This window comes from Colobus angolensis, unplaced genomic scaffold, assembly GCF_000951035.1.
Source record: "Colobus angolensis palliatus isolate OR3802 unplaced genomic scaffold, Cang.pa_1.0 Scaffold105, whole genome shotgun sequence".
Lineage (NCBI taxonomy): Eukaryota > Metazoa > Chordata > Mammalia > Primates > Cercopithecidae > Colobus > Colobus angolensis.
The window spans coordinates 5,495,836-5,519,661 of NW_012111475.1; the positions used below are offsets into that span (position 1 = coordinate 5,495,836).

General features: G+C 49.3%; 1 protein-coding gene across 2 annotated transcripts in view; it reads left to right on the forward strand.

The window, feature by feature from the left end:
* Positions 1 to 23,826, forward strand: part of MDGA1 (MAM domain containing glycosylphosphatidylinositol anchor 1) — a 63,680-nt gene that overhangs the window by 14,815 nt on the left and 25,039 nt on the right. For both annotated transcript variants that reach the window (XM_011944469.1, XM_011944477.1), the window contains exons 2-3: positions 16,630 to 16,769; positions 22,284 to 22,458. In XM_011944469.1, the coding sequence (XP_011799859.1) occupies positions 16,630 to 16,769; positions 22,284 to 22,458 (315 nt within the window). The remainder of the gene's footprint in view (positions 1 to 16,629; positions 16,770 to 22,283; positions 22,459 to 23,826) is intronic.

Genomic DNA, 23,826 nt, shown 5'->3' on the forward strand with positions numbered 1-23,826 from the left:
AGGGCAAACCCAGGCACTGCCAGAGCTAGCCCCAGACCCGTCCCCTTTAACCCCCCATGCCAGCCTGGGTGGCAGCTGGACCTGCCCAGGGTTCCTGGGGGTGGGGGGCTGAGGAGGAAGGGTGGACCCCAGTAGGGGACAGGGAGGGAGGTCCACCAGCCTTCCCAGCAGGCCCTGCTTGGCTGGAGAGCTCAGTTGTGGATTTGGTTTTCACAAAACACAAAGCCGCCTGCTCGGAGCCTCTCTCCCGGGCACTAGGGCCTGCGCCAGGTGTGCGCTCACCCGCTGCACCCGTGCCCGATTGGAGGCTGGGCTGGGTGTGTGGAGACAGTGGCCCCAGCTGGGCTGAGGGGCAGGGGGGCTGCTGAGGCCCAGAGGGGAGCTGGCACCTTTGAAAAGTGCTGGTGCAGCGTGGAGAGCTCCGGCACGGCCTTCCAATCCAGTGCTCATGCTTCCTTCCCAGCCGGAGCAAACTGGGGCTCTCTGGTGTCCTAACCAGGGACTCTTTTGAGCACCTACACTAGTTACAATTCTGGCTGTATTAAGTCCATGCTGTTTGCCGGGCACTGGACTAGTGCTGCTGCGTGTCTAGTGCTTGCAGGGTCTGGTCTTCATCTGCCTCAGTTTCCTCACTGGTGTTCCTCCCACCCTCTGCATACCTCTGTCACCTCCTTCATGCATCTCTGCTCAACCCTTCTCACTTCCTCTTGGGAGGTGCTTCTCCCTTCTAAGGGTAGCCCTAGTGGCTGAGGGTCTCAGGGCTGATGCCTCTGAGAAAGCTGGCTTCATTTCTCCCAGATTGCTTCCTTTGGCCCCACCTTACCTTCCCCGTCAGGGCACAGGCCTCCACAGAGTGCCATGGCAGCTGGAGAGGAGGATTCTGGGAAGGGTCAGGCAAGTGGTCCCGCATAGCTCACCTTCCGTCCCTACCTTTGCCTTCCCTGGTGTGTTAGCGTCCCCCGGGGAGGGGAGTAACCAGAGAAGTTCTTCACACTGAGGTGTCAGCAACTAGCAGCTCTGAGGTCAGCTGTCGCACATGACTTGCCAGGCTCCATGACACCATCGAGATCTAATTTCAGAATCAAGTAACTAAATATAACGAAGTCGATGAATAACCATCTCTCGTTCAGGTAGGGAGGCAGTGTGGCCTGAAGGATAGGACCAGAGGCTTCTGAAACAGACCTGGGGTGGAGGTCTGCTCGGCCGCTCACTAGCCATGTGATCGTGGGCAGGTGTTGCACTGTGCCTCACTTACCCCATGCACAAGACAGGGTTAATACTGGTACCTTCCTCAGAGGGCTGTGATAAAGGGGAAATGAGGAATGCGTGGGAAGCCATGTGCCTGACATGTGGGAGTCAATGACCGCCACTGCTCGGAGGAGGGTTTGCTAAGTGAGTGATTCCACCGCCGAGGCCAGGCTCAGGAAGCTGCCGCTGTCATTGGTTGAGGCACAGAGGCTGCCACCAGGGAGGCGGCATGGGAGGCTCTGTGTACAGGCACGTGACACAATATTGGGACAGAGAGGGAAGAAGACTGAGACCCTCGCCCAGGAGGAAGGGTAGAATAATTCCAGTCCTCCTTCCATTTTCCGTTTGGGGAAGTTTATAGCAAGAATCTTCCCTTTTAGCTACTGTACAGGGCTGGGAGACAGGTGTTTTGTACCAGCCCTTTACTGCCACCCACCCACTGTCCATTTCAGACCCCATTTTCCTCCCAGGGGGCAGCCTCCCTCCTCCTGCATCCACAGCCCTCAGCTGTCTCCTGATAGGGGCTTTGCTGTCCCTGGCTGTGATTGAACTCTGGTCCAGTTGTCCTTCTCCATCCCCAAGTCCTTTTTTCTCCCCCAACCTACTCAATTTCAAGTCATTTACAAGTTGTTCAGAGGCTCAGCATCATAATCAGATCCTATGGAGCCTGCCACTTATGTGGTTTCTAAAATTTTAGCCAAAAAAGGAGAGGAAACCCTTCAGTGATGGAGAAAAAATGAGAGACTACTTAAGCAGGAGGGCAGGTATTGCGTTTCCCGATTTATAAATATACCTGATGCTAAATAAAATATGTTCCTAAACTTTATGTTTCCTGAATTGATGCTTGAAAAAATAGATTGTTCATCCCTTTAAGGGATTTAATGTGCTTTTGCTCCCAGGGGTGCTTGCCTTTTGAAAAGGATACAGAAAGAGAATAAACAAGTGACTATTTAATATGCAGGGTGTTGATTTGATGAGTGTTATGAGCGCACAAAGCAGGGAAAGGGATTGAGTGTGATGGAGGTGAGGGCAGGCGGGCTGTCTTAAACAGGGAGGCCAGGGACGGCCTCTCAGAAGAGAGCTGAAGGAAGGGATGGAGCAGGCTCAGGAAAGCTGGGGAAGAGCAATCCAAGCAGTGGGGAGGGGGTGGGACTGTAAGTGCAAAGGCCCTGAGGTAGGAGAGGGCCAGGCCTGCTTGAAGACTGACAAAGAGGGCAATGTGGCCGGAGTGGGGAGGGCGGTAGAACAGGAAATGGGGCCGGGAGCAGATGGCAGAGGGCATGGCAGGCTGTTGAAAATGCGTTGGCTTTGACTCCAAGTGGGATGGGAGTCATGGCAGGGAGAGCAGAGGAGAAATGGGATCCTCTGCCTGCTCGTGGAGAACAGGCTACAGCAGGCAAGGGAGGAAGCAGGGAAGACCTATCAGGAGGCTGCTGTCATAATCCAGGCAGGCCTCGGTAGTGGGGGCTAAGACTAGGGTGGCATCACAGGGGGGCAGATTCAGAACCCGACTGGTTCTGAAGGTCAAGCCGACAGAGCTTGCTGGTGAATTGGGTGTGGGGTGTGGGAGGGGGAGAGAGGTCACGGATGGCTCCCAGATTTCTGGCTGATACTTGGTTAACGGGAGACAACGTGTTCCCACTAATACAGGTGTGGGGGGGGGTGAGGAGTGGCTCCCAACCCTTGGGAGTACTGGGGGGCAGTGGATGGAGGAGCCATAAAGCTAATGAGGTCCTCGTTACATTTCTGCTCCCTGGTTCTTTAACCTCAGAGCTAATTTTCCTGTGGTCTCCTGGGTTGAGGCCATGGCCTGGCCTGGAGGAATCAGGTAACTCCATATGTAGAGATGGCTTTAGGGGTTACTAGAAGTTGGGGTGCAGCACCTCTATCTCCCCCTGCAGCTGGGTGGGGTGTTTTCCATGAGCCGGAGCTCTACCCACGGACCCACAGTGACCTGAGGTCAGGGGGGTCAGAGTCTGCCTGGCTGTGGGAGAACCCCCAGAAATGCTGTCCTTCCCTTCCTTTCTGTGCTACTATGGCCAAGGCCTCACCAGCTCTCGAGCTGCAAGATTAATTTGTTTTCATTGCTGTTATTATTATCCACTTAAACAACTTCATAGGAAAAAAAGAAGCCCAGTGACTATCAAACATTAACCATTCATTCGAAACTCCCTGCCCACACCTGTCAATATATTTTTACATAGCGGTAAACAGTGGTCCGTTCTGCCTTCTCGGCTGACTTTATCTCCTACACACGTCTCCTGTTATTGACTGAGCCCTCAGACCTGTCACTGTAATGGCCACAGGGCACCCCCTGCATCGATGTGCTAGAGTTCGGGTCACCGTTTCTCTGCTGCCGAGCGTTTGGGTAGGAGCCAATTTCCCTTTCTTTTAAATAGCTCTGCCATGAATATCCTTATGTGAATTACTTTTTCCTTTTAAATTATTTCCTTGGGGCCTATTCCCCAAAGTGAGATTGCCTAATAGGTCATAGGATAGGAGCAGTTTTATGGTTCTCATTTCGCACTGCCGGGTTGTGTGACAGAAAGTTTGAGCTGGTGTTGTGCACAGCCCGGCCACAATGGATTTTATCATTTTAATTTATTTTCACTGGTTTAATAGGTGCATTATGCCTGCTTTTTAACTTCCAATTTGCACCTCCTGAAGCCATACTTGGGTCGTTTGGCACCTAATAATAATAAGGCCTGATCTATGCAGAACTTTACAGTTTACATGATACTTTCTTAAATGTCATCTCACTTAATAAGACACTGTGAGCCTAATGTTATTGGCCTCTGTTTTATATGGAGAAATGGGGGCTTAGGCAAGTTAAGTGATGGAGTGGAGCTTCTAACTAGTTCTTGCAGGTTTGGTTGCTTTTCTTTTTTCTTTTCTTTTCTTTTCTTTTTTCTGTTGAGACAGAGTTTCACTCTTTTTGCCCAGGCTGGAGTGCAATGGCGCAATCTCAGCTCACTGTGACCTCTGCCTCCTGGCTTCAAGCAATGCTCCTGCCTCAGCCTCCCAAGTAGCTGGGATTACAGGCACAAGCCACCGCACCCAGCTGATTTTGTATTTTCAGTAGAGTTGGGGTTTCACCATGTTGGCCAGGCTGGTCTTGAACTCCTGACCTCCAGTAATCTACCAGCCTTGGCCTCCCAAAGTGCTGGGATTACAGGTATGAGCCATCCTGCCCGGTCAGGTTTGGTTGCTTTTCTATTGCACTATGTGGGAAGGACTCCCTGCCACCTATCTCCATCCATTCTTATGTGAGGGCTCAGGGTCCCCAGATGCCCACTGCAGCCCAAATCCAGTGCCTTAGCCTCATTTTCTCCCTTTGGCCCCTACATCCAGGCCTATGTCAGAACCCCACGCTGAGCCTGCTTGAGGGTTGGGGTTTAGCCCTGTGGGCCTTGAAGAGAGCCATATTCCATCCCTTTGCCTCACTGGGCTTTTTGATCGGGTGGTGCTTTGGGGACTTCTTGCTTTAGCAAAGCCACTGCCATCCCCACATCCTGGCCCAGGCTCTGCCTTCTGGGTTGGAGGCCTGGATCTGGCAGTGTGTCTCCAGTCCTACCCTGGTGGTGCGCTATCCCTAGCGACTGTGCTGCAGACTCCTAGAGACCCGGGGCTGTCAGGCTCCACTCTGGGGTAGGAGGACCTTCTCAGAGCAGACACACTCTGAAGCATGAGTCTAGTTTTATTTCAGCCCCTTCCAACTGTACTTCTAGCGTATCTACTAGGCAGCATGCACTGTGCACAGGGCATTCCATTCTCAGTGGGTTTCACACTCACAATAGGGAGCCCTGTTATGTCCATTTTATAGTTAGGAAGCTGAGGCTCTAGACTAGATGGGTAAATGATTTGCCTCAAGTCACCCAGAAATTACTGTTTCTGTGGGCTTGGTTCAATAGGTATGCTTTGACAGGTACAGGCTTGGTCAGATCTAGACCCTGGGCTGCTGCCAGGGACCGGTGCCAAGTGAATCACAGTGATGGGGTCTCCAAGACCAGCAGAGCTTGGTGGGGCTAGAACTTTCCTTTCTGGGATCCAGGAAGGGAAATTTTACATGAGTAACCATGAGTAACCCTGCTTCCATGGGTCCCACATCCCTGAGCCAGGAAGGCTCAGAGGTTGGGATCCTAGGAGTCATTCTCTACCCTGATGGGTGGAAGCCTCTTTTTTCCACTGTCATCTTACATATTCTCACGGGGAGAGCTTTTCCTCCCAGTAATTACTACTTTCAGCCCACCTTAATGTTCTGATCTCTCAGGATTACAAATTCCTGGTAATCCTCCAAAGTAGACCTCATTCAGTTTCACATTTTTTTCTTGCAAGACTTTGGAATAGGTTCCCAGAGTATCCTGGGCTATATTATTAAATGGAAATGGAACTGAAATTTATTAAGTACCTGCTGACTACAAGTCATTGTGCGATGTACCCGATATGCATTTTCTCATCGAATCCTCACGACAACCCAAAAGTTATCTCCACCAAAGCCTGAGATGTAGTATTATTCCCATTTTGCAGATGAAGAAACTGAGGCTAAAGGAGGTTAAACAACTTTCCCAAGGTCACCTGGTCACTGAGTAAAAGGCAGAGCACTCCTCCCTACCCCCATCCTATGCCGTTGAGCAGCCCTCTCAGATTTGCATTTAAAGCTTCTGATCAAGCGTTGCCCAACTCCTCCTGCCTTTACTGATTGGAGATCTATGTCCCCTCATCATTAATGGTTTTTTGATGTTATGTTTTTGCTTTTTTGAGATGGAGTCTCTCTCTGTCGCCCAGGCTGGAGTGTAGTGGCGCGATCTCGGCCCACTGCAACCTCCGCCTCCCGGGTTCAAGTGATTCTTCTGCCTCAGCCTCCCAAGTAGCTGGGATTACAGGCACCCACCACCACACCCGGCTAATTTTTTGTATTTTTAGTAGAGATGAGGTTTCACCATGTTGGCCAGGCTGGTTTCGAACTCCTGACTTCAAGTGATCCACCCGCCTCAGCCTCCCAAAGTGCTAGGATTACAGGCGTGAGCCACCGCGCCCGGCTATCATTAACAGTTTTGATTCTGGCATCCTGGGACCCACCAGGAGAAAGTCCCTTTATAGTTTTCATCAGGAGACCTAAGAGTCCTCATTAAAGGGCTTTCCTGGTGGCCTGTCCAGACACCCTCTAGTTCTATAAGTGGGTGTGCAGATTAGACTTCCACTGATAGACAGTGAAGATTCTATGAGCATCACCTGCCACTCTCCATACCTGTGTGCCTTCCAGCGAGATCAGGATGTGGGCACAGTGGTGCTGAACATCCCCAGGGAATGGGACATAATGGACCGGCCAGCACTTACAGCAGAGGAGAGTTGTAAGGACGCCAGCCTCTCCCAGAAGCTCCAGGCGCCACAGTGGCAGTGTCTGCAAATGGAACAAGGCCGTGCAAACTGTAGCAGGCTTGCATCTGACTATGAAAGCAGAGCTTGTTTTTGCACTCAACTGTGGTTACAGGGTGGTGGCCTGCACACTGAAGCTTTCAGCTGTGGCTGGTTGCCGTATTCAGTGACAGCGCCCTTGTACCCAGAGGTCAGAGACACATGCACTCTGGTTAGGGAGAGATTTTTGCAGCCAAAGGGAAGGTTGGCTGAATATGGGTTTGGTTTTGATGAGCAAAAAAGGCCTTGTATCGGGGAACAGGCTTTAATATGGTTTGCAGCAGGGAGAGGGCAGAGGTTCTTCGCCCAGAAGGGCTATGCCTCATTTGGCTCTGTGTCCCAGCGCTGAGGGCAGGAGATTTCACATAATAGGTGCTCAGAAAATGTTACAAAGCCAATTAATGAATCAGTGGCAAATTAAAAGGTGATTGTGTGTGCCCTTTGAGGGACTGAGAGGACAGGGAGCGAGAGGGAGGATGGGAAGGGAATGGACTCAAACATGGGTCTAATGACCGAAGAGAGAATGACCAGAACTGGATGGGCCAAAAGTCTGTTGCTGCTTTCCCTCAAGATGCTCTGCATTAGGGCAAGGCTGGAGGAGATGGTGTGGGTGAGTTGGGGCTGTTTCAAGCCGGCTTTCCTAGCACAGAACTGGAGCCCTCTCCAGCCTCAGAGCACCCCTGAGAAGTCACCTGGTCCACCCCTGGCTGGTGGTGAACAGGGGACAGGCTCCAGCCAGCTCTGCAGAGAGCGGGACTGTGGTAAGGGCAGAGCAAACCCCGATGCAGTGAGCACAGAAGGGCAGGGTTGATTTTCCCGAGAGGCCCATGCTCGATGGCTCACAGTCTGCAGAGAGGCTCGGAACATCATCCCTGGCAGAAGGAGGCCCAGGTGGAGCAGGCCAGGCGCCTGCCCAGGAAAGCCTCCTCCCAGGCCCCCGGCCACCATTCTCTGAGCAGCTAATTAAAAGAGAAAAGCCTGTTAATATTTCAGCACTGTTAACTCCGCTAAATTATTAAGTGTCCATTTGCATTACATGCATAAAAGGATCAATAAACACGTGCGTACCAGGATCTGGGAGGGCGAGAGGTGTCACGGCGAGGGAGGGACGGTTTCTGAGGATGCTGCACAGCGTGGGTCCTACCAGGAACGCGGAGACTCCGTCCTGAGCTGTGAGCCCTGCACTGGGCTAGGCACTTGGGAAGTGGAAATGCATGGGGGTTAGCATGAAAGATGGAGAGTCAGACAGGCTCCAGACCAATGGGGTGTCCTTGGGTAACTTATATAACCTTGCTGAACCTCGGCTTCCTCATCTGAAAAGTCCGAACCGTAATAGGCTTGTTAGGAGCAATAAATACGATAAAAGATATAAAGCACTCAATATATTGCTGGCAGAGTAAATGTCAATAAAGGGTAGCTATTGCAGTTAATGTTATATTATGGGGATGGGGGTGGGGTGAGGCCTGAGACAGCACTAGTCTCTAGTTCACTGCAATCCCTCCCTGCTCCCTCTCTGCCTCTCAGTAGGCCTTTAGAGGCATCGTTCTTATTCAGCTTTTCTAGCTATTCGCTTCCCTAGTGCAGAGCCTGAGTGCCATAGCTCCCTGTTACCTCAGTATCAAGTTTAGCACCTCATACTGATAAGGGCTTGTTGAATGACTGTCTGAAGGAAGCCAGGACCAGAACACAGATCGCAATTCTGTACCTCTCCATCCAGAACACTCAGTGATGCTTCTGGGAGGTGGCTGAGGTGGTGGCACTTGCTCTGTCATCTGTGGGCAGATAGAACTAACTCTGAGCGGGGAATTTTGCAGCCCTTCCTTCTCCTTTTGTTTCCTTGCCCCTCCCTCACCCTGCTCTTTGGTCGTTTCCCAGCCCGCAGACTCACTTCCCCTGAAGGAGCCGGAAGCAGGAAGAAGGCAACGGCCCTCTTCATTGATTATTGGCTGAGCTTTTGTTTTTTTGAGATAGGGGTCCTGCTCTGTTGCCCAGCCTGGAGTGCGGTGGTGCAATCATGGCTCACTGCGGCCTCGATCTCCTGAGCTCAAGCAATCTTCCCTCTTAGCCAGGATTACAGGCATGTGGCACCACGCCCAGCTCATTAAAAAAATTTTTTTTATAGAGACGGGGTCTTGCTATGATGCCCAGGCTGGTCTTGAACCCCTAGCTTCAAGCAATCCTCCTGCCTCAGCTTCCCAAAATGTTGGGATTACAAGCATGAGGCACTGCACCCAGCCTGAAGGAACTTTTGTTTTTCTTTTGTTTAGATGGAGTCTCACTCTTTCACCCAGGCTGGCGTGCAGTGATATGATCTCAGCTCCCTGCAATCTCCACCACCTGAGCTCAAGCCATTCTCCCACCTCAGCCTCCCGAGTAACTGGGAACACAGGTGTGCACCACCATGCTGGCTAAGTTTTTATATTTTTGGTAGTGGTGGGGTTTCACCATGTTGTCCAGGCTGGTCTCGAACTCCTGTGCTCAAGCGATCCTCCTACCTTCGCCTCCCAAAGTGCTGGGATTACAGGCCCGAAGGTGCTTTTAATCAAGGTTTTCCATTTGTCTTGCTGTCTGTCTTGTTTGGCCCTCACCCTAGTGTTGTATCCATGTGCATTTGGCAGCACCCCTACCTGTGGCTAGCAGCTGGGCATGGATTCTCTTATAGGGGATGGGGATCTTTGATGAAATTCCCCTATTCCAGTGAGAATTCTCTTTGGATCCTTAGTTGGCAGGTTGGAGTTTGTCTTAGTCTGACTCCCTGAGAGTTTGTGGCTTCCTCACTGGGCCTACTGGGTTCTGGAAGCCCCCACCCATACCTGTACACTTTGGGTGTACACTTTTTGGGGAAGAAAAGAGTAAGCTGATAGGCCAGGAGCATTCCGCCTCGGCTGTGCTCATTAGGATGCTGCCCCAAGGGTGACATGTCTCAGGCCACTTGGCTGTTCTCAACTAAGGGGCTGGGGAGGGGCGTGTTAACTCCTCAGCTGTCAGTTCTGTATTAAGCTTTTCTCCACTAGTTTTACAAAACATTGCTGTCTCTCGGGATGTTGAGGTGCTCTGCAAAGAAGGGGGTTTATGGCCAAATACATTTAGAAAGTACTGAGTGAAACCAAGTTACATGGATGTGTTTACTGCAGGACTTTTCAGAGCCTTTAATACTATACTTTGTGTGCTAAGTCTTTCTCACAGAGAGCAAGAGAAAGAACATGCAGTGTCCTTACTTGACAGTGAAGATCGTCTGTGATGGACTATCAGTGAACACTCTGTGGCACACAGGTTGGGAGAGGCTGTTTTCCTTTTCCATGGGGTTTTGTTGATAGAAATCAGGAGAGTAAAATAGCAAAGTCTCATAGACCAGAGGCAAGGAAACATACTTGGTTCTGAAATCCTGTTCAGTTTTTTATCCACCAATATGGTATCAAGCAAAGATGATCAAATCCAGCCATGCCTCTGAAATTCCTGGGGACAGTGAACAGAGTCCCAAGTTAGCAGGTGGAAGGCCTGGGTTTGAGTCTTGGCTATGCTGCTGTCTCAGCGAGTGACTTGGACGAGACCCATTTCCAGGCGTTGGTCTCCTTCTCTGCCAATGGGGCTAAATGCGACTTTCCCTTTCTGCTTCACAGAACTGAGGCAAGGAGCTTGGAAAGGTACAGTGGACCCCAGGAAGGTACCAACCCTCATCATCTGTGACAGAGAAGGCAAGGTCCTCTCATGCAAAGGGCTTGAAGGCTGCAGGGGATGTGCGTTCTTGAGAGGAGTGCAGAATCATTTACAGAATAATAATGCTGGCTGACATTTTTAGATTGCATACTGCGTACCAGGCGCTGTTTTAAACACTTTACTTGACTTTCCTTATTTATTCCTCACAACAACCCCATTTTGCAAATGAGAAAACTAAGGCTTAAGTAGCTTGCTGAAAGCCACACAGCCAAGTGCACTAGTACCATGAGAAGGGGGATGCTTGGGGAAGGGCTCCAGTCCTTCCCACTTTCCAACCCCTCTGAAGCCCTGCACAGCCCTCAGCATGAATTTTGAAGATATTCATGAAACACCCCTACCCGTTTAATGTCTGCTTGGAGCATTTCCACCCCTGGGTTGCATGTGTAGGGGTGCACAGCAGGTGGTCCCCTTTCCCTATCTCTTGCTCCTATTTCATCATCTTGGGAGCTGTCATTTATGGAGAGAGCACATACTATTTGACCAGGTGTTTTACATATATTGCATTAACCCCTCATACCAGCCCTGGGAGAAGGCATTATTGTTCTTATTTTATAAATGAAGAGGCCGAGGCTCAGAGAGGTTAAGTAATTTGCCCAGTATCACTCAGCATCACCCAGCTAGTGGGTAGCAGAGCCAGGAATGGGCCCCAGATCGTGTGACTCCACAGCTGTGTGCTTTCCATCTCTCTAAAGCAGACCTTTTCTCTCCCCACGGTTCCTTATCACATCCCCCTGTTTTCGAGTCATCATAGCATTTAACACACTCTGAAACCACCCTGTCCACTTCTGTTTCCTTTTTTGCTGTCCATCTCCCCAGCAATGCTCTTTGAGAGCCATCCCTTGTTTGCTTTTCATGACAGTATCTCCAGCGCCCAGCACAGCACCTGGCCCAGAAGCACTTATTGTTCGACAGACTGAATGAAAGGATTATGTCATGGTGTATCTGGAAACAGCCCTGCCCAGGTTGCTGTCCGAATCAGGAGATGCTGCTGCAGGCAGTGCCTTCCTAGGGTGTGTGGAGCTGGATGGAGGCTGAGGTTCAGTGGGGCAGGGATCCTTTGCGGTTTAGGGTCAGAAATATGATTCTGGCCATTCCAGGGGTGACCTGAGCCCATGGGAGGCTGACTCATGTTTAGGAAACTCAGTGGGGGGTGATGAGCAAATTGAAAGGCCAAGGCCAAGGGGGACTAGGTAATTTACTACTAGTGAGGACTCATTTCAGAAGGAAAACTGTACCTGGAACCAAATCAGCAATGGGAAGTGGCTCATCAAGTAAGAGTGAGAATAAAGGGAGTTGGATAACTGTAATAGTAAATGGATTATCCTGGATAATCTCAATGGTTAATACCATCCCAGGATGGTAGATGCTGTTTTCTAAAAACTGAGGTGTAATTTAGAAGGTATAATATGGTGAAGTCCAAAGCAGATACCTTGATATGCTTTTACTTGTGTATCCAGACACTGTACAACCACCACTCAGATCAAAATGTCCAACATTTCCATCTCTCTTCTTCTCCCCATGAAAGTTCTCTTGGCCGGGTGCAGTGGCTCACGCCTGTAATCCCAGCACTTTGGGAGGCCGAGGAGGGTGGATCACAAGGTCAGGAGTTCTAGACCAGCCTGGCCAACACGGTGAAAACCTGTCTCTACTAAAAATACAAAAATTAGGTGGGCGTTGTGGCAGACACCTGTAATCCCAGCTACTTAGGAGGCTGAGGCAGGAGAATTGCTTGAACACGGGAGGCAGAGGTTGCAGTGAGCTGAGATTATGCCACTGCACTCCCGCCTGGGTGACAGAGCTAGACTCCATCTCAAAAAAAAAAAAAAGTTTTCTTATGCCCTTCCCAGCAAATAATCTCCCACCCCACCCAAGGGCAATCAGTGTTAGGCCTCTGTTACCCTAAGGTAAGTTTTTCCAGTTTTAAGTTTTGAATAAATGAAATCGCACAACACGTATTCTTTTTTTTTTTTTTCTGTCTTTAGCATTACAATACACTGTATGTTTGTGTCTGGGTTCTTTCACTCAAATTGCGCCTGTGAGATTCAACAGTGTCATGTCTCTACCGTTCACCTTTTTCACTTACGGTGAATATTCCTTTGTGTGAAGATACCAGAACTTATTTGCTCATACAGTTCTTGATGGATGACATGTAGGTTGTTCTTGTTTTGAGCTATTGTGAATAAAGCCACTGTGAATATTTTTGTGCTTATTGTTTGGTTGCCATAAGTACTCATTTCTACTGGGTACATATCAAGGAATGGAATTGCTACATCATGGGTTATACACCTATTTACCTTTAGGAGGTACTGCCCAAATTTCTTCCAAAGTGGTTCTAGCATTTTAGAGTTGGGTGGTCATCAAAGGGAGCTGGATCATCTTTTTTTTTTTTTAGACAGAATCTCACTCTGTTGCCCAGGCTGGAATGCAGTGGCATGATCATAGCTTATTGCAGACTTGAATTCTTAGGCTCAAATGATCCTCCTGCCTCAGCCCCCTGAATAGCTGGGACTGCAGGCACACACCCCCATGCCTGGCTAATTCTTGCAGTTTTTGTAGAGACAGAGTCTCACTATGTTGCCCAGGCTGGTCTAGAACTCCTGAGCTCAAGTGATCCTCCCACCTCAACCTCCCAAAGTGCTGGGATTGTAATTGAGTCATCACATCTGCCCAGGAGCTGGATAATCTTAACAATGTCATCTCTGATATCCACTCATGGCCCCATCTCCAGTGGGGAAATACACCTGTCAGGTGACTAGAGGCCCTGTGTCTACCGATCAGGCCCCATCTTCCCTGGCCTATACTAGCTTGTGCCCTGAGAAAGTCCAGCTCTCCAGCTCTTTTTCAGTATTCCTTATCTGTCACCAAAGCTTCTGTCATTACAACACTGCCTTGCCACAGGCAAGCCACAGTGTCCAAGATTACAGCTTATCTTCCATTGGAGCCTGTTAAATCGATGTCTTCCTTGTTGAGAGGCACCCCAGGCCTCTTGGTCTTATCGGCAACCAGCATGCACGTCATCTTTTGGTGGGTTGTTTCTTGATGAGATTTCCTGAGGACTTCAGCCACAGATGGCTATCTCTTTCACGTATGGTGATGTTCATGCATTTTTATTGCATGAGGTGACAGTTTTGGGCCCAGTTCCCAGATTCTAGAGTGCATCTTATATAGGGATGACTATGTGCTGATTATAAAATTCATACAAAGTGTGAGTTGAAAAAGACCTTAGAAGTCATCTAATCTACCCTTCCTATGGGTAGGGAAACTGAGGCCCAAGATGGTGAACTGGCTTGCTCAAGGTGTACATTGCTTGTCTCCTGACAGCCAGCCAGGTTCATTCCTCTGTGGCAGCCAGGCAGGCGGGATGGTCACCTGGACACTCAGACTCTGGGTTGGTAGCAGCTACCACTGTTTACCAAACCCGCTGCTGTTTGCAGAGACCCTCATCGTTAAACATAGCCTGTTATCACTCCCAATTGCTGACCAAGTTTAGCGACCTGCTACCAGGCTACCTCTGTGGACTCTACCTCTGTGATTAGTTCATGTCTGTCCCATCAATGTTGATGGAAGGTCCTATTTGCAGCATCTGTAAAACACATTATGACTCTACTAAGCATTTTTCATTTATCCTGTGTTATTATCACATCTGCCATTGTGAGTTCTTAGGGTTGGTAGTGTTCTTTTTGTTTTAGAGATGAGAAAACTCATGTCCAAAGGTCACTAGAGGTTTACCCTGTGTAATATAATTTGGGACTTTGCCCTGTCAACTAGCACAGAGCCTCCCTATTCCCTGAGGCCTGGTTCAAAAACTACCTCTTCCATGGAACCTTCTGTGGTTCTTCCTCCAGAAGATGGTGATGCCTGTTTTCTGACATCCTAGGGCCTTCTATATCTCTCTTAAGTCCCCTAGCAACTTCACCATGGGATATCCTTATAAATCCATTCATTCAGTGTTCGCTGAGTACCTGCTGTTTTCAAGGCCTTGTGCTGGAGATCCCAAGATAAAGCTCAAGGTCTGGTAGGCAGAAAGACAAGAATCCTGAATTTGACAGAAACACAGGCCTGATGCTTTGTTGTTGCACTGGGGGAGTGATGCACAGTGTAGACACATAAAGAAGGAAGGTGCCTCTCAGTCATGGGACATTTCCTGGAGGAAGTTGTACATTTTCTGTGTCGGCTTTATCTTCTTATCTTCTTATCTCTGTTAACTGAGGAATCATGAGAATTATAAATTCAGAGAAGAGAACTTTATTTCTTATAGAGGGTTGCATCCTGTGGGGTGGCCATCCTGACAGGCTGGGAAGTGTAGCCTCTGGCAGAGACTGAAAGCAGTCACTTTGAAAGAGGAAAGGTGAGACAGGAATTTCTGCTGAACAGGTGGGCCAGGTATACATTTTCAACAGGTTATGGGAGGAGCTATGAATATTCCCAAAGGGGGATGTACACATGCATAATAAACAAACGTGCATGTTACATACATCTTATGTTCACTTTGGGGTGCAGACAACATTTAAATGCACCATAATCTGGCCTGTGTCAAAAGGTGACACGGAAGACACAAAGGCACTTAGTGGGCAGCCTCTGTCAACTGGCCAGAACCAGTCCATGGTTGCTGGTCTTTTATCTGGAGAAAGCTACTGAAATCAGTCTCTTGTCTGATCAAAGGTGTAGTTATGGCTGGTGGAACAGGAGGCCAGTTAGTCGGTGTCTGGCAGTAGATGGTCTGCAATTGTTTCAATATTGCTTATATCCAGGCCAGTGCTTGTTTAGCTGCTGGAGAAAACAGAAAGCCTTGTGGCAACTAGAACATGGCTTATCCTTTAAGTGTAGGGGTGTGACTTATTCCGGGCCTGGCATGACCTTAGGTCCTGTTTGTAATTTGATATCTCTTAGCCACAGTCTGTTCTATCACTCTTATGATTTCTATTTTAACACCACTGTGCCCCTCTTTAGAGCAGGGACGTCGTTTGTACCTCCTTGTGTTCCTTATACCCAGTATCAGCTCTTCTACCTTCACTCTCTCCCTTCTCAGCTGTGAGCAGAACCTGTGAAGTTGGGGTCTTTTCCTCTTCCTAGAGTTTAAGCATTGGGGGGCTGGGACCTGGTTTGCCTTTAGGACAATGGCGCTAGACAATGGGGCAGGGGCTATGACCTTGGCAAGTTCAGTCATTTCCCACTGGGCCCATCCAGCCACATCCTAGCTTTGGTCCCCTAGCCTGGGTCACAGCCCAGCCCTGGGCACTGTGAGAGAGGTCAGGGAGGAGCCACAGCCTTTTGCCAGCTCCCAGGCCTCAAGTTCTGTGAGCACTTCTGTGCCTTGGAGAAGAAGCTGGACACAGCCTCAGAGAGCAATGAAAAAACAATGAAGGCCTTCGGGGAGGGCAATGTGCAGCCGGGTGTGTGTGTGTGTGTGTGTGTGTGTGTGTGTGTGTGTGTGTGTGTGCTATATATCTTAGGTTCGGCTCTCTAAAAGCAAAGCCTGAGATGGTTGGGGCTGGGGAGTTATGGTTTAGGCAAGCTGTTTGCTGGGAAAATGCTCTCAAGAGAAACTGAGGGAATGAGTGAGGCAGCCAAGCAAAGATGTGGCTCAGGAAGCTTAGCCTCAGCCTGTTTCCAGGGGAGCTCTGGAGTATGACAGCGCCATAGTCACCCCACCTCTGTGTGTGTTTGTATGTGTGTGTATGTCTGTGTGTATGTGTGTGTGTTTGTATGTGTGTGTATGTCTGTGTGTATGTATGTGTGTGTGTGTGTGTGTGTGTGTGTGTGTGTGTGTTGCAAGGGAGAGGGGGGTTATCTCCTAGGCATTTCTGGCCAAGGCAGCTCTCTTGGCTAAAGGCAATTCCCTGAGGAAGGCGAGTACCCTGAGCTGTCAGCAGCTGGGGATGGATGCACCTGTCACCTTGGGGAGCTGGGAGGGGCGCCGACGGCATCCACCGCCAGGACTGCTAAGATGGTGATGCTGAGTGACGACCGGTCTGTACAGATGACAAAGCCCCTTCACACAGTCAGCCCACTGAAAAGCACAGCTCTCTTGCAAGGGGTTGAGGAACTGTCCCTTTTCTGAGTTCCTGGCCCTCCTGGTTCTAGCCTGGGGGTCCTGGGAGGAATCTTTCCTAGGCTCAGCAGGGGCAGGCCTCTGAGGAATGGCCTGGAGAGATCTGGGCTGACTCATCCCCAACACACTCAGGAGGGAGCCCCAGACTTCTGGCCTTGGTGCCTCTTCTCTAAACCTCCTCCATCCTCTCTTGCCAGCTCCAGCCCAGGCCCAGATCGTGCATGCAGGCCAGGCGTGTGTAGTGAAAGAGGACAATATCAGTGAGCGTGTCTACACCATCCGAGAGGGGGACACCCTCATGCTGCAGTGCCTTGTAACTGGGCACCCACGACCCCAGGTAAGCCCCCAGCCCAGCCTTGCTCAGGCCCCTCCTGCCCTCACCTTGCCTGGACTCAGCACTTAAGAAGAGACAGCAGGATATGAGGACTCATGATGCACCACAGCATGGAGGCAGAGAACAGGAGATAGGGGCTGGGGAAATAGCTGGAAAATTAACTCTGTGGGGAAGGGCTGGAGGCTATGGGCTCATTCACCTGAAAACATTGACGGCTGAGGGGAAAAATAGGATGCCGGTTGTTCAATTCCACTCCATTCCATGGATCTGTTGAGCAGACACATCCTTAGATGCACCTTCTAATGTGTCTGCAGGCAGACCATGTGCCAGGCACCATGCCAGGGACTTTCTCCAGTGTTTTCCCCTTGGAGCCTCACAGCTGTGCAGTGAGGAAGGCATTAGTGACCCCCTTTTGCAGCTGAGGAATTTGTGACTCAGCGAGGTTGGGTAAACTCCCAAGCGCACGTAGCTCTTGTGAGGATGGAAGCAGACATTGAATCCAGAACCAGTGTCCTCTTAGCTTACTCTGCTTCCTCCCAGCATGTCCATCTTTGATTTGGGGACTCCAGGAGTGGCAAGTAGCATAGAAAATGTGATCTCTATCTACTTCAGGCTTCTGGCAGGCAAGCTTCACACCCTTGAGGTTTAAAGAGCCAAAGCAATTAGAAAGAAACAGAAAATAAGAATCTGGGAATGCCAGATGAATTTTGTCACAGATGAAGTGTATGGCTCAAGCAGGAAGCAGTGGCCCATGATCACTGAGAGCTGAGGGGAGGAGGTGGGCTGAAGGGATGGGAGGAATTTGCTGGTGAGCTGCTGTGACCTTTATAATAGCAGCAGAAAGGGTGACAATTGGATCCTAGAAAGGACAGTGAAATACAAAATTCTTTTTCCTGGATCATTTTGGGAACATAGATGGCTTTAGTAGGTTTGGCCTTGAGACAGGCAGATGGACAAAAAACCATGATCACTGCTGCTGCTTCTCAAACGCATGTTTTAGAAGGGAAAACAATGCTGCTGGATTTAGGTCGATGTCTGTGTCAGGTGTGACCATTAAAGGATGAATGGTCCTCCCTACAAGCCAGTGAGGCCGCTGGGTCATTTCTCCTTAAGGCTGCACTGGCCATCTGTGTGTGTCTCCTTATGTGTCCCTGTATGGGTCATGTGTGGTTGTGGCTATGTGTATGTGTACCTGGTTTTCTATTTCCATCAGTGGCTTCGTTCATTCTACCACCCAGGCGCAAACCCTTGGGCTCATATTTGGCCTTGCATCTTCTCGTTCCTCACATCTAGCCAGACTCTGAGGCCTTGTTTTCTTTTTCCTTTTTTTTTTTTAGATGTGATCTCACTTTGTTGCCCAGGCTGAGTACAGTGGCAAGATCATAGTTTACTGTAGCCTTGACCTCCTGTGCTCAAGTGATCCTCCCACCTCATCCGACCAAGTAGCCGAGACCACGGGTGTGTGCCACCATGCCTGAATCACTTTTCCTTCTTTTTTTTTTTGTAGATACAGGGTGTCCTATTTTACCCAGGCTGGTCTTGAACTCCTGGCTTCAAGCATTTCTCCTACTTCAGCCTCCCTAAGTGCTGAGATTACAGAGCCACTGTACCGGCACGCCTTTCTTTTTATGTCTCTTGCATGGGTCTCCTCCTCTCTTTTCTTCATTAGCCCTCTAGGTCAGCCTATCAGTCCTGTCCCTTGGTCCATTGCAGTAGACTCTAAACTGACCTCCCAATCTCTCACCTCACCCCTCCTCCCATCAATTTTTTTTTTTTCAAGACAGGGTCTTGCTGTGTCACCCAGGCTGGAATGTAGTTGTACAATAAGGCTCACTGCAGCCTTGACCTTCTGGGCTCAAGCAATCCTTCCCCCTCAGCCTCCCAAGTACCTGGGACTACAGGCATGCGCCTCCATGCCCAGCTAATTTTTGTTTGTTTGTTTGTTTGTTTGCTGCAGAGACAGAGTTTCACCATGTTGCCCACGCTGGTCTTGACCTCCTGGGCTCAAGTGATCCTCCCACCTCACCCTCTCAAAGTGTGGGGATTATGGGCATGAGCCACTACACCCGGCCCCCTTCAATCCATTCCTGCACTTTGCTACCAGAATGATAACCCCTGTTGTGCTACATCATATCACTCCCCTGCTCAGAGATGTTCAATGGCTCCCCCTCATTTACCAGATTAATTCAAATTCCTAGGGATGGCATTGAAGACCTTCTACAATCTGGCCTCCACCTGCCTCTCTTGTCTGATCTCCCACTGCCACCTTCCTCACACCCTGTACTCCAGTCAGACTTGCCTCCCCATCATCCCCAAGTACAACCTTCCTGCTTTAGCTGAAGTTGCTTGCTTCTCCTAAAATGCCTTCTAGCTTTTTTGCTTGTTTCATTATAAGCAGTATTTATTGAGTACCTGCTACATGCAAGCAAAGTTATGGGTCCTAAAGATGCCCCTATAGTTTCTGTTCTTATGGAGCATCCAGACTACTAGAGAAACAAGGGAAATACCATCTCATGACCCACTTAGTGGTAAAGATGGGGGACTGAGGGAACATGGAGTGCCTCACTCCAAACAAGCTGTGAGAAGGAGGGATATCTGGGGGCCAGAAATGCAGACAAAATCTACAGTGATGGCAGGGAGCAGAAGTTGAGCAACCTAGCCTGTGAAGAGACTGGCACTGCATACACACTGTACTGATAGTTGTATTAACACATACATAAGGGGTATGCATTGAGGCTGCAGGTCCCTCCATGGCTGGGAGCTGGAATTGAACTCTACCTAAAGCTAGAAGCTCAACAAGAGTGGCATCATCTATGAATGAGGACCAGAAGATCTCTGTCCCACAGCCCAGAGCCACTGCAGGGAACAGACTGTACTTCAGGGTGTGGATATAAATGCAGCCACCTATGATATAGTATAACCCTAAACCCGTCTGTATTTTGCAATATCCAAATAGTGAGGAAACCCTAACCTAAGAAATCAACAAAAAAATGTTTTGGAATCTATGAACCCATGATCTTGGGTATAGGCAACCACCTATACCCAAGTAGTGAATGAGATCTGCACCACAAACAGGACCATAAAGGTCCAAATAGGACTTCTATGGAAGATGATCCCACTGAGTACAAACCTGTGGAGTAAAATTTTAAAATATTAAAAAATACAGTGCCAGAAGAGTTAGTCCATAGACCCAACAAGGTGAATAATTCACAACTAAGGAACTAGAGAAAATAGAGCAATTTGAAAGGATCTTCAAAAATTAAAAAAATTTTAATATTGGAAGAGATTATGGAAGGAATAGAATCCATAAGACAGGAGATTATAAACCCTGATCAGTTAGGTACAGAAAGAAGCAAACAGAAATCCTAGAAATAAAAATAATACAGTCTTTAAAAAATTTGGCCTCAGTACTCTAGAGATAGCTAAAGAAAAAATTAGTGAATTGGATAATAGATCTGAGGAAATCAGCCATGTATTTCCAATGGAGTCCAGGGAAGACAAAGAGACAGGAGGTGTGAAAAAGAAGTTGAGAGACATGGAGGATATAATGAGAAGCTACAACATAAATTTAGGCATTCAAGAAGGAATGAATAGAAAAAGAGAGGAGGCAATATTTAAAGAGATGAAGGGCCAGGCTCAGTGGCTCACACCTGTAATCCTAGCACTTTGGGAGACCAAGGTGGGAGGACTGCTTCAGACCAGGAGTTCAAGATCAGCCTGGGCAACATAGTGAGACCCTAGCTCTACCAAAAAAAAAAAAAAAAATTGGCCAGGTGTGGTGGCACACACCTGTAGTCCTAGCCACTTGGGAGGCTGTGACAGGAGGATCCTTGAGCCCAAGAGTACCACTGCACTTCAGCCTGGGTGATAGAGCAAGACCTCATCTCTAGTGATAAAAAAAAGAGAGAGAGATAAAGACTGAGAATTTTGTAGAATTGAAAAAAGGTAGGAATTCTCATATGCATAAAGCATACCAAGGCTTGAGCAGTATGTAAACAAACTCCATCCAGACAAAATGTTTTATGTAAACATAAAACATCAAGTACAAAAGGATCAAATGTTTTCATGTCCCTATTATCTCTCCAAAGCACTCTCTGATCTGGTATTTCTTGCCTGAAACTGCCTCTAACTTTTCCCAGGTTTTGTAACCTCTAGCTCCATGTGGGTAGAGTCAAATGTGGGCAGGGGATGAGAGCACCAACACTGTGGTCCTGTGTGGTCCCTCCCTGCATAAGAAAGGTTGCCCTTTCACCCCTTCTCCCTAGCCTTACTTTTCTGGCCTCTGGCCTGACCTGTTCACCAGGATTGGGCTCCCTGCCCTGTCTCTGTAATAAGCAAGCCTCCCTACTTAAAGACTGAGGTCTGTACCCACTGCCCCTGCCTCTGCCCCACTCCTTAGACTTAGTTATCTAAAACTGGTCTGTTTTACTTAAAACTCTGGTACCTTGAGTAATAGGCTCAGGTTTCTCATGGAATCCTTGATATTTCTCTATAATCTAAGACAATATTAATAATCATAGAAATTTGTTGAATGACTAATGTATACCAGACACCACACATAGGTGATTTATATACTTCCTTTGTAAACCTCATAATAAAACCTTGCAGAGTGAGTATCATGGTGTATTAGTCAAGTATCACTGCATAACAAATACTCCAAAACTTAGGGGCTTCAAACAATATGTACTGTCTCACAGTTCCTGTGGGACAGGAACCCGAGAGCAGCTTAGCTGGCTGGCTGTGGCTCAGGGTTTCTCACAAGGCTGCAATCCAGGTGTCAGCCAGGGGTGCAGTCATTGAAGGATGACTGAGACTGGAGGATCTTCTTCTAGGCTAACTCACGTGGCTGTTGGTCTGAGGCTTCAGTTCCTCCCCAAGTGAGCCCTTCCACTGGGCTGCTCAGGACCTGATAGCTGGCTTTCCCTGGAGTGACTGACCAAGATGGAAATCAGTCTTTTTTTTTTTTTTTTTTTTGGAAACAGTCTCACTCTGTTGCCCAGGCTGGAGTGTGGTGACCTGATCTGGGCTCACTGCAACCCCCGCCTTCTGGGTTCAAGTGATTCTCCTGCCTCAGCCTCCTGAGTAGCTGGGACTACAGGCGGCGCCATCACGCCTGGCTAATTTTGTATTTTTAGTAGAGACGTGGTTTCGCCATGTTGGCCAGGCTGGTCTCGAACTCCTGAGCTCAGGTGATCCGCCCGCTTGGCCTTCCGAAGTGCTGGGATTAGTGGCTCACCGCGCCCGACCGAATCCATGCTCTTAAGGACAGCGCTGCGCGCCCCATTTAAAGCCTCTTCCCTCTGATCCCGGATTCCCCAGCTCTTGACCCCGTGGCATCCTACCCCGTCTGTGCATTCCCACGAGTCTGTCTGGGTTCGTTTCCTAGGCTTGCGTGTGCCCCACGTGCGCTTGTGAAAAAGTATGGGAAAAAGGGGGTGCCGTTGCAGGGCACTCAGCGCTGAGGCCCCCACCCCGTGCGAGTCTGACAGTCTGACTCTGCCCCGCCCGGTGGCCCAGGTACGGTGGACCAAGACGGCAGGTAGCGCCTCGGACAAGTTCCAGGAGACATCGGTGTTCAACGAGACACTGCGCATCGAGCGCATTGCGCGCACGCAGGGTGGCCGCTACTACTGCAAGGCTGAGAATGGCGTGGGGGTGCCGGCCATCAAGTCCATCCGCGTGGACGTGCAGTGTGAGTTGAGGCCTTCCTCTCCCTGGGCCCTGACAGCCCAGCCTGGGCCAGAGGGCACCCCGGGGCTGAGGTGAGGTGGGGAAGTGGGGACGGGATGGGATGGAGAAGCTGACAGGTGGAAGAGGCTAAGAGGTATGGGGCGGTGTGTACCACCCTCTACCATCTGCACCTTTGCACCTGTAATCCCATGTGAACCTTGCAACATCCCTGTGAGGTGAGCAGGGAGGGCAGGATGGGTTGATTTACACCCCTTCCACAGATGAGAAAACTGAAACTGAGGTCCCATGTGATTTGCCCACAGACATGGTGTGAGGTAGCCTCGGATCTGACATGAGGACACAGATCTCTTCCCCACTGTCCACTGCCCTTCCCACAGTACCACCTCATGTCTCTGCTTTTGTCCTGTGGCAGCTCTGAGATTTCCCTCCTTACTGCATTTCATACAGAACCAAGCCCCATTCCCTGAGTCCTTGCTGCTAGCTGCATGAGAAGCCCCCAGTCCCTACCTGTTCTCCATGGGTATTCCTTTAGCCCCAGGAGCCTCTTTTCCTGAGTCATCCATCAGGCTGAGTCAGGTACCCAGAAACTGTTGGCCCAGCCCCAGGAGCCTGTGTGGCACCATTTTAAGGCTTAGAATGAACCTACCTATTAGCTATACATCCTCCCACTCCCTAAGTGGGACTCAGTAGAGTGGTGAACAGTGGCATCCCAGACCTCTCTTCTGTCCCTCATCAGCCAGCCAGGGTCCTGCCAACCCCTGGAGCTGAGGGCCGTTTCTCAGGTTATTGGCCCTGGAACAGGCTGGCAAGCATAGCCTGGGCCCCACCAACGCCCACCTCCTCTCATGACCATGGTGGTGACTTCTATCCCAGTGGGCTGTGGAAGGGGCAGAATGATGGGCTGCTGGGACATTCGTTGGAGGATGTTGGAATGTGTACTGTCAGTGCCTGTGACTCACAGCCACACATTAAGATCTCTAGGGGACCCTTTAAAAACACGGATGCCTGGGCCCTACTTCCAGAGATTCTGATGTAATTGATCAGGGGTAGGGCCAAATATCGATTCTTTCTTAAGCTTTTTAATTATTTTTTTAATTGAGGATTAATCGATAGAGTGTACTAATCTTAAGTGCAAAGGTTAATGATTTTTTACATATGTGTGTAAACAACTTCCAGTTCAAGAGATAGAACATTTCCAGGACTTTAGAAAGTTCCTTCATGCCCCCTCCCAGTCAGTAATTCCCCCCGGAGACAATCATTGTTCTGACTTTTGACACTACCCATGAACTCTGCCAGGCATCAGTATTAAAAAGAAAATCTCCATGTAATTCTCTTGTGCAAACAGGGCCAAGAACTACTAAACTACCTT